The sequence below is a fragment of the Onychostoma macrolepis genome, chromosome 07 (assembly GCF_012432095.1).
Source record: "Onychostoma macrolepis isolate SWU-2019 chromosome 07, ASM1243209v1, whole genome shotgun sequence".
Classification (NCBI taxonomy): Eukaryota; Metazoa; Chordata; class Actinopteri; order Cypriniformes; family Cyprinidae; genus Onychostoma; species Onychostoma macrolepis.
In genome coordinates, this window is record NC_081161.1 from 8008126 (window position 1) to 8023706 (window position 15581).

Consider the following 15581-nt stretch of genomic DNA (forward strand, 5'->3'; position numbering starts at 1 on the left):
TTCAGAGCTCTTCCAAAAGACACAGTCAGTCAATTCAGCGCTTGAGTGTATATGCATCCGAAGAGCATCTACTCCTTCCTATTTAGATTATAGAAGAGGAAAAATAACGGGAAAAAACAAGAGCAATAACACAATAACATCATCTCCTTATCAGGTCAGCATTACATCAGCAGCAGAAGGCAACCTGTAAGAGAGCAGACTTTTGTGAAGCCATCCTGTAAAGAAAATGAGAGTGTAAGTTATAAAGCAACATTTTATGTCATTTTAGCTTATCATGAGATTGCCCAGGTGAAAAACAAGTACACTTCCATAATGTACTTAAAGTGCTCTATTTTCACGCACTACTTTTGTACTTAATATACTAAAAATGATCTTTTAGTACTTCTTAAGATAATCTTAAGAACGTCTAAGTGTACTCAACTGTGCTATTTTGAGACACCATGAATATGAACTAATATGCACTTTTAACATACTATCTTTGTATTTAAAAAATGCATTTAGTTACCACTTGTAGTACACTTAGATGTTCTTAAGTTGACCTTAAGAAGTACTAATGGATCATTTTTAGTATATTAAGTACAAAATTAGTGCGCAAAAATAGAGCACTTTAAGTACATTTTGTACTTAATAAAAGTTTTGTTTGTGTGAGATGTGTCCATGGAGTCAAGCCGAGGTTGGGGTTGTCAACAACACTGAATAATGGCCATCATATTGTAAAGACAAATTTCTACTTTCTCAGTTAAAACTTTGTCCCTCACTTGTGCTGGATTCTGTAATGCTGTATGTGTCGGATATTTTTTGTTCTGAGTACTGCAGGCAGAGTAATTGAGAGAATTTATTAAAAATTTGTGACCCTGGAGCACAAAACCAGTCTTAAGTCGCTGGGGTATATTTGTAGCAATAGCCAAAAATACACTGTATGGGTCAAAATTATAGATTTTTTTTTTATGCCAAAAATCATTAGTATATTAAGTAAAGATCATGTTCCATGAAGATATTTTGTAAATTTACTACTGTAATATATCAAAACACCATTTTTGATTAGTAATATGCATTTGTAAGAATTTATTTGGACAACTTTAAAGGTGATTTTCTCAATATTTTGATTTTTTTCGTTGAGATCAGATAAGCGAAGGGTACGCTCCTATAATTGTGCTTAGTCATACTTAGCTAGGCATAAGGTATTAAGTGCTTTTTGTGAAACGCTCAGTATAAGCAACAAAAGACTCATCCGGGCGCTGTTTATAGTTGTGACATTGGTTTGCACACCAGACCCCACAATATGCTGAACTGCTTTACGCAGCTCAATGTATTGGCGGGTGTAATCATTCGAATTCGAGGATGCATTGGTTGGTTGAACTAAATTGACCATCTGTCCAGAAAAGTTAGGTGGTGCAAGCTCTTTGATGGTCAATCCATTTGCTTTTGCAGATATCCATAAACGATCCCAGAAATAACAATTTGGATCTTTCGGACAATTTGGAGAGATGACATTATACAGGTGCATCTCAATAAATTAGAATGTCGTGAAAAAGTTCATTTATTTCAGTAATTCAACTCAAATTGTGAAACTCGTGTATTAAATAAATTCAATGCACACAGACTGAAGTAGTTTAAGTCTTTGGTTCTTTTAATTGTGATGATTTTGCTCACATTTAACAAAAACCCACCAATTCACTCTCTCAACAAATTAGAATATGGTGACATGCCAATCAGCTAATCAACTCAAAACACCTGCAAAGGTTTCCTGAGCCTTCAAAATGGTCTCTCAGTTTGGTTCTCTAGGCTACACAATCATGGGGAAGACTGCTGATCTGACAGTTGTCCAGAAGACAATCATTGACACCTTCACAAGGAGGGTAAGCCACAAGCATTCATTGCCAAAGAAGCTGGCTGTTCACAGAGTGCTGTATCCAAGCATGTTAACAGAAAGTTGAGTGGAAGGAAAAAGTGTGGAAGAAAAAGATGCACAACCAACCGAGAGAACCGCAGCCTTATGAGGATTGTCAAGCAAAATCAATTCAAGAATTTGGGTGAACTTCACAAGGAATGGACTGAGGCTGGGGTCAAGGCATCAAGAGCCACCACACACAGACGTGTCAAGGAATTTGGCTACAGTTGTCGTATTTTTCTTGTTAAGCCACTCCTGAACCACAGACAACGTCAGAGGCGTCTTACCTGGGCTAAGGAGAAGAAGAACTGGACTATTGCCCAGTGCTCCAAAGTTTCAGATGAGAGCAAGTTTTGTATTTCATTTGGAATCCAAGGTCCTAGAGTCTGGAGGAAGAGTGGAGAAGCTCATAGCCCAAGTTGCTTGAAGTCCAGTGTTAAGTTTCCACAGTCTGTGATGATTTGGGGTGCAATGTCATCTGCTGGTGTTGGTCCATTCTGTTTTTTGAAAACCAAAGTCACTGCACCCGTTTACCAATAAATTTTGGAGCACTTCATGCTTCCTTCTGCTGACCAGCTTTTTAAAGATGCTGATTTCATTTTTCAGCAGGATTTGGCACCTGCCCACACTGCCAAAAGCACCAAAAGTTGTTTAAATGACCATGGTGTTGGTGTGCTTGACTGGCCAGCAAACTCACCAGACCTGAACCCCAGAGAGAATCTATGGGGTATTGTCAAGAGGAAAATGAGAAACAAGAGACCAATAAATGCAGATGAGCTGAAGGCCACTGTCAAAGAAACCTGGGCTTCCATACCACCTCAGCAGTGCCACAAACTGATCACCTTCATGCCACGCCGAATTGAGGCAGTAATTAAAGCAAAAGGAGCCCAACAGTAAATGAACATACTTTCCAGAAGCCCAACAATTCACTAAAAATGTTTTTTTTTTATTGGTCTTATGAAGTATTCTAATTTGTTGAGAGAGTGAATTGGTGGGTTTTTGTTAAATGTGAGCCAAAATCATCACAATTAAAATAACCAAAGACTTAAACTACTTCAGTCTGTGTGCACTGAATTTATTTAATTCACGAGTTTCACAATTTGAGTTGAATTACTGAAATAAATTAACTTTTCCACGACATTCTAATTTATTGAGATGCACCTGTACTACTCATATATTTCACAGGTATCGCTCTGGAAAAACCGATTTGACCTGTAGCTTCTGGAAAAACAAGAACCAAAGGTGCAAAAGAAGCATTTTTCTTGTCCTTCTCACAGCTCCTTCCATCACACTTAGAAACTTCAGTGGGTTTATCATGAACATCTTTAAGTGTTTATGTATATTTTGTCTACGCGGACCCCATGTATCTTGAAATCAGTCTTCATCATCTGCTGTCTCACTTTGGTTTTCTCGTTCAGAAATAATTCAGCTACTTGGACAGTCAAAGAAGAATAACTTCCCTGGACAACTGTATGAGCCATTATTTGGTGTTGTGCCAATACCAAACAACAAAGTTACTAAGACTAGATAAAACAAATGAAACTGTGCGTCAAAGTTTAAGGATTCGTTTTCTTCTACTTTATGGTAGTAGCTACTTTGAACTTCTTAATGTCTGCTTCTACTGGATCACAATTTTAAATTTAGAGAATTTATGCAAGGTTCTGTGTTATTTGATTGTGGAGTCTTTCATATCTTTCCTAAGAATTGAAAATACACCTGATAAAAAAAAAAAAAAACTCCTAAGTTTCAACAGTGACTTACGAGTGGCTGTGTACTTTAAAGCAATAAGTTGCCTCAGGAACTCGCAAAGCAAGCACTAAAACAACACTCGACTATGAAACAAATGTCTGCTAATTAGAAATGCGTTACATTTTTAAGATAAATGTAGGCTATCTCACAAATATCTTCACATTAACAGATTGTCTTGATCTTCTAACTTCTTTCTTTGTGTATTCTCAAATAAGAAAAGGAGCTTCAGGATGTTTCCCACACGACTCGACAATAAACAAAATAGAGGAGATGATGTCTTTACTCACCTCACTATTTCAAACCTTGCAGCGTATCACCAGTTCAGTAAATCAACCAACATCCAAAACTGATGAAAATGTTACAATAAAGACTAAATCTTGCAATTAAATGGGAACATAAACCCGTATACTAACTCACATATGCGAATAAATATTGCCTAGGCCTATAAGAGATGAAGTTCAAAGTAGAGACAGGAAAGGCATAGAGGTAAAGGTAAACCAGAGGCGCATGAGAGATGTGAAATCCATGCAGAATGCAAGAAGTCCGCCTTGCATGAGGTCAGCTGATGTTTAGCCAAGCAACGTGACAGGAAAGTACGTACTGAAAATCTGTATTGTACACCATGTACATTTTATTAAAATGTGTAATTTGATCTTTACAATGTGATGCAGTGTAATCCAGATGAGCAAAGATTATGTCAGAGGTCGAATTTGAATAAGGAATAACACATTTTAATAAAGGTAAATTGAGTAAAATGATTATAAATCATAAAGAATAACTGAATGATGTAAAAGCAAATAACTTTAAACACAATCAAAATTTGAATACTCAGTCTAAAATATAATCAAATCCAACTTTATTACAGCTACTACAGTAACTAGAGCATTTACGAATCTTAATTCATTAGATCAGTTCAATTTTAATATAATAAAGCAATACAATAATTGAATTGTTAATAAATCTGAGAACATTGATAAAGACAAATAACTGAGTGGATTACGAAATATACAGTGGATATAAAAACTCCACACACCCCTGTTAAAATGCCAGGTTTCTGTGATGAGACCAAGATAAATCATTTCAGAACTTTTTCCACCTTTAATGGAAACTATAACCTGAACAAACTGAAATATTTTAGGAAAGGTGGAGTAAAAATAAAAAACTAAAATAATGTGGTTGCATAAGTGGGCACACCCTCTTATAACTAAGGATGTGACTGTGTTCAGCATTAAGCAATCACATTCAAACTCATGTTAAATAAGAGTGATAAGAGTGTACACACCTGCCATCATTTAAAGTGCCTCTGATTAAACCTAAATAAAGTTTAGCTGTTCTAGTAGGCTTTTCCTGACATTTTCTGAGTCGCATCTTACAGCAAAAGACATGGTCCGCAAAAAGCTTCCAAAGCATCAGAGGGATCTCATTGTTAACAGGTATCAGTCAGGAGAAGGGTACAAAAGAATTTCCAAAGCATTAGATATACTATGAATCACAGTGAAGACAGTCATCATCAAGTGGAGAAAATATGGTGCAACAGTGATATTACCAAGCACTGGATGTCCCTCCAAAATTGATGAAAAGATGAGAAGAAAACTGGTCAGGGAGGCTGCCAAGAGGCCTACAGCAACATTAAAGGAGCTGCAGGAATTTCTGGCTGTGTAGTACATGTGACAACAATCTCCCATATTCTTCATATGTCTAGGCTATGGGGTAGGGTGGCAAGAAAAACATCCAAGCCCGGCTAAATTTAGCAAAAAAATACATTATAAGTCTCCCAAAAGCATGTGGGAAAATGTGTTATGGTCTGATGAAACCAAAGTTGAACTTTTTGGTCATAATTCTGAAAGGTATGTTTGGTGAAAAAACAACAGTGCACATTACTAAAGGAACACCACACCCACAGTGAAGCATGGTGGTGGCAGCTCTTTTCACGCTTTGGGGCTGTTTTTCTTCAGCTGGAACTGGGGCATTAGTCAAGGTGGAGGGAGTTATAAACAGTTCCAAATACCAGTCAATATTGGCACAAAACCTTCAGGCTTCTGCTAGAAAGCAGAAGATGAAGAGGAACTTCATCTTTCAGCATGACAACAATCCAAAGCATACATTCAAATCAACAAAAGAAAGGCTTCAGCAGAAGAAGACTGAAGTTTTGGAATGGCCCAGCCAGAGCCCAGACCTGAATCCGATTGAAAATCTGTGGGGTGATCTGAAGAGGGCTGTGCACAGGAGATGCTCATGCAATCTGACAGATTTGGAGCATTTTTGCAAAGAAAAGTGGGAAAACATTGCGAAGTCAAGATGTGCCATGCTGATAGACTCGTAATCAAAAAGACTGAGCGGTATAATAAAATCAAAAGGTGCTTCAACAAAGTATTAGTTTAAGAGTGTGTACACTTCTGCAACCACTTTTTTTTTCTTTTTTTTTTTTTTTTAAAGAGAAAATATTTGCTAAAATATTTCAGTTTGTTTTTTAATTTAGTTGAACAGGTTATAGTTTCCATTAAAGGTGGAAAAAGTTCTGAAATTATTTATCTTGGTCTCAATTTTTTTACATAACAGAAACCTGGCATTTTAACAGGGGTGTGTAGACTTTTTATATCCACTGTAAATTCAACTGAGTGTAAGAGTAATGTTTATGATCTGAGTAAAAAATAAAGTAATCAGCAGGCCATGAAAGATGCAGAATTATGAAAGTCTAGCTCCATACTTTTTTAAGAAGCACCTACAAGCCCAAGAGAGACAGTTTATGTTTTCAGGCTCCTCTGAGCTCAAAGGTCATAAGGTGATGTTGACAGTTTACAGCAGTTCTGAGCAGACAGGCTTGTTTGGACACCCTTGATAGAAGATAATGCATTATCTGCATGTGTCTCTTGCACTTATGGTACGCCATGTGTTCAGCTCCTAAGAAAACTCAATTACAAATTGTACAGAAGAGGCACAGAAGATCTTACACTGAACACAGGAGTACAATATAATCTTAAAATGTGTGTGTGTGTGTGTGTGTGTGTGTGTGTGTGTGTGTGTGTGTGTGTGTCTGTGTGTGTGCGTGTGTAATAAATGTGAATGATGAAAGCATGAAGAGTAATAAAAATAGATATTAATAAAAGGAAGACAAGTAGAAATTTGAGATACAGATAGATTAATAGAAATGAAAGTATGTTTTAGTTTACCATAAATGCTTGACAGTACATTCGACAGCATACTATTTCACCATATTTAACCATATTTCAATGAATATGAACATAAATCTATTCAATTCACATTTATTTGTATAGCGCTTTTCGTGATACAAATTGTTGCAAAGCAGTTTCACAAAAAAATTTTAGTTTCTACATTATATTTAGGAGTAGCTTATCAGTGGTTACTGTGTAAGGGGGATGTCCATATGGCATAAATGTACAGTAAAAATCATGTAGTCTTTGCTATCAACAGCAATGATTATATGTTGTGATCAAATTTATAGCAAACTTTGGTAGTTTTGTATGTTGGTTCAGGGTTGGCATCACCTGAGGTCCTCTGGGGGGTTGGCATCATCTCTTCTCAGGTGTTCGGTCATCTCAGGTCTTTTAAGGGTTGGATCCAGACTGAAGCTTGTGTAATTCCTAGTTACCTCGGGATGCCCATCCCATGGCAGAAACAGAGAAACAAATAGAAAACAATTAGTGTAGCTGCTGTTCAGACCATGCAAAAAATGATGTGTTCAATCCAAGTAAAAATATGATAATGTGCATTTGATCAGATTTAACTGGAGTACAAGGTTATGAGATACATTATGTGAATTGGCTAAAGAGATGTGTCTTTAATCTAGATTTAAACAGAGAGAGTGTGTCTGAACCCCGAACGTTATCAGGAAGGCTATTCCAGAGTTTGGGAATATATTGAGAAAGATCACATTAAAATTTAAAAGAAAAACATTGGGTACACAATTATTACTACTACTACTACTACTACTACTACTAAAGTAAAGTTTGCAAAAGTCAGAAATAGAAAAAAAGTAATAAAAATATGATGTGCAACAGAATAGATCTTGACTGAATGCAGGACATCATGGATTCTTTGAGGTATCAGGCTATTTTGGCAAACATTGTGATGCCTTCAGTGCAGAGACTGAAGCTTGATGACCAATGGACTTTTCTGCAGAACAATCATCCCAAAGTCTACTTCTAAAATCTTACTGAAGCTTGGTTCAGGGATCATTTTGTAGAATGTTCTTGAGGGCCCTGTTCAGTCTTCAGATTTAAGATTTAAATTCCGATTTAAATTGTCTAGAGCCAATTCGATTTTTTTTCCCCTTTGTCTTTACTTTTCATAAACTTGACATTCTTAGAATCTGAACTGTGTTTTAAGAAACTGTCTACAATAGTTTACTGATGCCTTTGTCGAATTCTTTTCATAAATTTTTGTTCTTGGCAGCAGAATGTCTTGAAGGGCAAGGGGGCTGAATAATTTTGATTGCAATTGTGAATGCCCTGCCATTCATGTAAGGAAAAAATCTGACAGTAGTAAAAAAAAAAAAAAAAAAAAATCTCCATCATAACTTCCGGTCTAAGACGCTGTGACGTTCTGCTCTTGTTAAACCACGTGGGGGCGTTAATGGGCCATATTTACTGTCTCCCGTGCATGACTCATGAGGCTTCTGTATAGTTTAAAACTCCTCGGTCTTATTTGTATTATTTATTGCTATTTTTACTATTAATGAATCCTTCATCCATTTATTTATTTAATCATTCATGTGTTTATGACAACAGGAAATACTGTTCCTTCCCTTTTAAATCAGTCAAATATAACCCTTGGAAAATACCCTAAACAGAACAATCTAATTAAGATGCGGTTTTAATTCAACCGAACTTGCAATATGCAAGCCACCTTTCCTTGTATATCTTGATATGACTGAATGAAAACTTGCATTTGCTTCAACAGGATAAGAATCTGTGATATTTCAGCAATTAGTGACTAAAAAGCTTCAGGGATGTGAAGTGTAGTGCTATTTGGATATTTTACATTTAAAACAGATTTAAAAATAAATAAATAAATCAATAAATTATGCCTGTTAAGAACAAACACACTCATGTAAAATATGAAGCATACTAGTGTTTTGTGTGATAGTATCCACGCTGAAGCACAACACTGTAAATATGGAGTGAGATAATAATGCACTGATGAAGACCACACAGCGCTGAAGGCTTTGGAAAGCAGGAATGCTGTTACACATGAAAGTGATGCAGTGTGTAGGCCTTGACCTCAAACCCAAAACCCCCTATCTGTCTAACATCCATCCAGGAAGAAGGTCTCGTCCAGGGTCACTCTGAACACTTATCAGCACTTACAAGTCTTGAAAGCTTTTTTTTCTCACCCACTTGAGTCTGGTAATGGAAAGAATTTTGGAGTTCACTCTGGAGTTGGATTTAGGGATGCAGGATTGTGACTTTACATTGTTTTACCATACAAAGAAAGGGAATATATTAAAAATGAATGTGAATTTAACTATGATCATATAGAAGTATGAACGATGCAATCTCCTCCACCCTCCACCTGGCTCTTACCCACCTAGAAAACAAAGACTCTTATGTTAGAATGCTGTTCATTGACTTCAGCTCAGCATTCAACACAATAATCCCACAACAGCTCATCAACAAACTAAACCTGCTGGGCCTTAACAATTCCCTCTGTAATTGGATTCTGGACTTTCTAACCGGAAGACCTCACTTCAGTCCATGTCGGCCACAACACCTCGAGCACTACCACACTGAGCACAGGTGCCCCACAAGGCTGTGCGATCAGCCCGCTGCTCTTCACGCTGCTGACCCACGACTGCACTGCCAAGTCCAGCTCCAACCACATCATCAAGTTCGCTGACGACACAACAGTGGTAGGTCTCATCAGCAACAACGATGAAACGCACTACAGAGAGGAAGTGGCACAGCTGGCGAAATGGTGTGGCACTAACAACCTGTCCCTCAATGTGAGTAAGACAAAGGAGGTTGTGATGGACTTCAGAAGGAAGTCATATCATATCATATTTTTAAGACACCACAGGTAAAACCATTGTCTTCTTGAAAGCATCCAAAATACACTTTTAAAATTACACTTATCTATTTGCGTTTGTGAATTTAAATTACGATACATATCTTTAAAGGCCGTTTTTCTTAAAATTATTTTTTTTTTTCTCATGCCCTGAGCCAGAAATGTCTTATGAACTTACACCAAATTTTACAGTTTTATTCCTATCTACTGTATATTCTGAAGGTTTTTACAGAGAGGTTTGTTTATATATTATCTGCCTTATTTACAGTATATAACATTTTATTCTTAAAACATGCGATTTTTTCTCTTTAAAAAAAATAAATAAATAAATAAAAATTTACTTGAATAAAATAAAATAACAAATAAAAAAATTATAAATAAAATGGGGACAAAAATGTATTTTGAACCTGGCTTCAATATCAATGTCCAGATTTATGCTGTACAAATTAGTGCATATTAGTGTACAAATTAGTGCATATTAATTAGATAATGCATTATTTGCATATTCGAACAGCATTTCAGAAAACTTCATACAAAAAAAGATGTCTTAATGTACTGTGATTAATCAAGTGTTTACATTCACCTGTGGCATCTTGCCTTAAATTATGGCTTTGATAATTAGCCTGTTATTATAGATTATAAAAATGATGCATATAGTCACTCACAGATAATAGATTTATAATATTATTTATAATATAATCCATATCAAACTGTATGGGTAATAACCTAATAACACAAGTTTGATTGCTCTTATACAAAAGTTAAAAAAAGAGTTAATATTTAGTAACTTACTTTTTAGACACAATAGTCCAGTTACAGTTTGTTTTTTGCTCCACCAATAAAAATCTAAACAAGGTGAACTCAAATTGAACAAATTCTCGCAATTCTAAATCACAATTGTCAGAAACTGAGCTGTGAGATAAGAAGTCGCAATTATATGAATCAACCTAATAATAGCGACTTAAAACAGTAGATGGTATTGAGGGGGACTTTAACTGAATGAAATACCCGCATCGATCAACCACTAATATGAATATTTCTTATTTAAAAGTGTTTAAGGATATCATATGCATGTACTGCATGTAACAGACACTGACTAGACGTGCATGTAAAAAGAAGTAAAGATGACAAGGCTTTGATCTTTCTTTTATTGCAAGAGTATGGCTAAACATAAATAAGGCAACAACAAATGTTTCAAATGGAAAATATACAGCAAAAAACTTCAAACAGTTTTACAACATGTCCAATAAAAGGTGCTACTTTAACTAAAGGCCTAACAACCTGCTTTCATGGAGGCACACGGGCGCCTGCGTGTAGGTTTCTGAAATGTAAGCCACCTCTGAAACAGAAAGAAATGAAGAAAAGACAGAGGCTGCATGAGCAAGTAATTAACAAGCCTTGAAGAAAGACAGAAAAGAGAAACATGTCAGACGTGACGTGCAGATGAAAGAATCAGAGGCAGGCGGTTAGTGTCATGCAGCGTGCATTTCCACAGCTGTGAAACAGGTCAAAGACGCTATGAGCGAATGCAACGCGTGACCTTGCAGACGATCACCTTTGGATCAGCGTTGCTCACAGCAAGTCAGGAGCAGACGCAGTGGAGAGGTCGAAAAAGACTACAAGTGAATAAAAAAGGAGAAACATACATGAGAAGTGAATCATATTAAAAGGCAGCTTGTAAACAGCATTTCGAAACGAGCTGCTAATGCACAAAAATGGATTTAACAGATTTAATTATCCGTGCTTTATTTCCGTGCATGTCGTATGATGATCTATCTGCAATCACCATTCAGGCTAATTAACACATCACAAACTAACAATCGCCTTCCAGTGTCAACAAAAAGTATGTTTCATATTATTAATACTTCTCAGTAAGTTCTGACTGGGAAAAAAAAAAGTGCATTTTAATAGCACTTAAATGTGTTACTGTAAAATCTATAAGTACAGTATTGCCCTGCCCTCAGACAGCACATCGTAGGTAGCAAATGACATTAAAAGAAACCGCAGTAATAGTCCAGTGAATCAAATGAGAGGACGTTTACAAGACTGCCAAAGTAGTGTTTCTGTCACGATTCATAAGTGTGACGCAAGTTTTTTAATCTTTTAGTGCATGTAATGTGACACAAAACTGGTGTATGATTGAGACTACATGAGTAAACAGATGAAATTAATACATGTGCATTTGGAACTGTTCATGAGAACTCTACAAACAAGCCTGAGAACAAAGTATAATGCTTACATGTTTGGTCTTTTGTTACATAGAGGGATGCATGATATATCTGTATTCATATTAGCCAGCAAATGTGACTTTTTGATGTTATCTGAATCGGTCCATTAAGTAAAATAAGCTTGATAAATGATATGATTAAGAAATGATAGCCCCATAGGACCCCAAATTTAAAAACAAAAAATAATAAAATAAAATAAAATAAAAATAAATGTTTAATCGATTCATTATTTGTTATTGTTTTATTTTATTTTAAATGTATAGTTTATTTTTATTCTTTGTTGTATTATCATGGTTATGTATAATTTCTTCATTCCAATGGTTCATAGTACATCAATTTGTTAAAAGATTTTGGAATTAAAAAAAAAAAAAAAAAAAGGTTTTCTGTTGTTGCACCTATTGTTGTCATCTATTGGCTTCAAAATATAAATACTTATTGATATCCGCTAAAATGTCCAAATCTGTGCATCCCTAGTTGCATATACAGCATACATGTAAGAACATAGTCTTTATAGCTTAAAGTTAAACTCTATGGACAGCATCTGTGACACTCTTACAGTAAGTTAGACTTACAATGAAAGTCTACAGGACAAGACAATAAAATACAAAATGCTCACACTGTTTTGAAAGTCCAGCCACAAGACAACACATTGTGTTCATATAGACTAATGTGTTACACCACTAAAAAATGTCACATTGTTTTGATAAATTACTACAGATGCTTTGATAGAAATGTAAGATGCACATTTCCGCTTAAAACTCTCTGGAATGTCTTGTCCCACAGATTTCCATTGTAATTCTTGTTTGTTTTAACAGTATAAAGGATAAGATGCAATTATTTTCAGTGATAGTTGACAACATTTTCACAGATGCTGTCAATAGATTAGCTTGCGCTGAACCCGGAACATTCCTTTTAACAGCCATGCTGTATGTTTTTCATAAGAAGTGTAAACATGCGAGAAGAATGTGAATTCCATGTTCGTGAATGGTTAACAGAGCAGACGAGACGTGTTTGCAGCTTGATCGGTCAGGTTTTGTAAACTTGCAGTCTCAATAAAGAACGTTCATTAATAATTAAAAGCAGAACATCACTCTTAATCGTGCATATGAAGGCAGCTCACTCATTAAAGTGCTTCAAGTTCACTCCGTGTTTGACACTTTTTTCTCTTTAGGCAAACTTTTGTAACTGAGAAAGGCTTTGGTAATTTGTGCGCAAACCAAACCAGGCCATTTTATTTATACGCTCTGAAAAAGTAGGAAATTTCAGATCGTTCTGTTCATATTAACCCTTTTAAAGGGTCCTGGAGACGTTTCTCTCACATTTAGACCCAGTGGCCCATGTGCTCTTCCAGCCAGCGCTGTAGAGGCTGCAGATTGAGCGGCTCGGCCTCTGCGTACATTTGGACGAGCTGTTCATGGAGAACCGCGAGCAGAGGCAGACTCACACTGAGCAGTTCGTACAGGAAGGCGTAATCCTCGGCATTATCCCGCAGGTGGACTCCTGTGGCCCGCGCTTTACCATGCAGCCAGTTAAACACACGCCGAGGCACACCACACACGTGCAGCGGCCAGCGCAGGCTTCTCTTCAGTGAGGACAGGATACCTGGAGACTCGTCCTGGAGACGATGCTCACGTCCCTCTGGACTCCAGCTGGAGCCATCGTGGGATTCGTCATTACACGTCTGAAGAATCAATATTAAGATGGGTGTGCTGTAAGACAGTTGCTGATGAACTATTAAAAAAAGAGATGAAGCATAAATAAGTTTTTACCGTGTGAAGAATTGGTGTCCTCCCATTCTTGACTAAGGGTTTCCGTTGAGCAAAGTGGAGTTTGCAGTACAGCTTTCCTACAGGAGCAAAAGAAACCGTTAGTGTAAAGGTGTGGTCACATTTACTGTTCCTCTGTGAAATATTGTGGGCGAACTCAAGTCATTTCAATAGGAATCCAAGCATTCTGGAGTTTCGCTTGAGGACGGAAAAGTTCTCCATGCAGATTATACTCATGTTCAATCTGCTTGGTTTGAAAGTGACTTTAGTGTGAGCTGTGCTTCGTACGTTGATATGCTATTGACAATGCACCTTTATAAAAGCAAAATTTTACTGAAATATCAGTCACTGTACTTTAAGAGTGTGATCACCATATTTTACCATGTTCTTACGTATTGTCAATTTTATATTATTTATTTTCCAGTATTAGTGTTGTAGATGTGGCCCTTTTACCTAATGCAGTATACTATTTATTTAAATACCAATGTGTATGTTTTGTTGTTATCTGTCCTTTTTATTCACTTTTTTTTTTACTCACTCTTAATAATCATTTTATTTGTTGAATAGAATGAATGAAACTAGTTCATTTTGTTCACATTGTAGATTGCGATTCATCAAAGTGGCTGCTGTATCGAAAGGTTCAGAAATACTCAACTTTATGCAAATGCCAGGTGAAAAACACCAGACGGCAGCCAATCGCTGTCAGGATCAGGTAGTGACGTTTATCATATGCATTTAAAAACTGCAGTTTATCCAGATGTTTCTGATGGATTTAGTGCGTAAATAATAATGTTTGCATATTGGAACACTTGCATTTGTGCTAAATATCTCATTTCTTTCTAGTCTTTCATTGTGAATAGACTAGCTGGGTTTACAAACGTTTATTAAATTGACACCTCATCTTGACTTCGGACATTTAGAAACAATGTCTGCATCTTTCAAACTGTAATCTTATGTGTATATGATTATATTTGCTGTGTAATGAAAATTAAACTATAAAACTATTAAACTACTGTCAGTCTTGGTATGATTCTCCTTGCGATTGCTTGAGTCACTATCACAAAAAGCTGACCTCTTTTTGAAATGTAAGAAATAGCCTGTAATTTAAAGGAACAGTTCACACAAAAATGAAAATTCTGTCATTAATTGCTCGTCCTCATCTTGTTCCAAACCTGTAAGAACACAAATGAAGATATTTTTGATGAAATCTGAGAGCTTTCTGACCCTCCATAGACAGCAATGCAACTGGCACGTTCAAGGCCCAGAAAGGTAGTAAGGACATTGTCAAAATAGTGACATCAGGGGTTCAACCTTAATTTTATGAAGCTATGAGAATACTTTTGTGCACAAACCTCCCCCCCAAAAAATAATTATTTTATTCAACAATTTCTTCTCTTCCCTGTCAGTCTTTGACACGCATTTACTACAGTACCATGTATGCGCGAGGTGCTCCTGATGCATGAGCCAGCATTCTGACGTAGAACCCAAATGCGCTGGACCTTGTTTGTAAGCAGAGGAATGCACACGCATGCCTCGTGGTACCTCTCGGATTTCATCAAAAATATCTTAAATTGTGTTCCGAAGATGAAGGTCTTATGGATTTGGAACGACATGAGGGTGAGTAATTAATGACAGAATTTTACAACACTATCTCACGACCAATTCGTACGATTTTGTACGATTTGTCTAAACCCCAGTGATGGGTAGGTTTAGGGGCGGGGTTAGGTGTAGGTCATTCGTACAAATTCATACGAATTTTTAGCAAAAATCGTATGAATTTGTACGAGTGAGGTTGTATGAATTCGTACAAATTAGCCACCTCGTAAAATATGTATGAATTGCCGTGAGATCGGACTGGAATTTTCATATTTGGTGAACTATCCCTTTAATGGGATACAGTAGTTTACACAAAAATTAAAAGGA

The 15581-nt window shown here is 36.4% G+C and overlaps 1 protein-coding gene across 11 annotated transcripts in view; it reads right to left on the reverse strand.

The window, feature by feature from the left end:
• Nucleotides 1-10798: 10798 nt before the first annotated feature.
• mical2a (microtubule associated monooxygenase, calponin and LIM domain containing 2a) overlaps nucleotides 10799-15581 on the reverse strand; it is a 61731-nt gene continuing 56948 nt past the window's right edge. For 7 of the 11 annotated variants that reach the window (XM_058781191.1, XM_058781189.1, XM_058781192.1 and 4 more), the window contains 2 exons: nucleotides 13662-13738; nucleotides 10799-13573 (listed from right to left, as the gene is read on the reverse strand). In XM_058781191.1, coding sequence (XP_058637174.1) covers nucleotides 13214-13573; nucleotides 13662-13738 — 437 coding nt within the window. In that variant the 3' untranslated portion in view covers nucleotides 10799-13213. The remainder of the gene's footprint in view (nucleotides 13574-13661; nucleotides 13739-15581) is intronic. The other 4 variants (XM_058781195.1, XM_058781193.1, XM_058781194.1 and 1 more) reach the window with 4 other exon arrangements.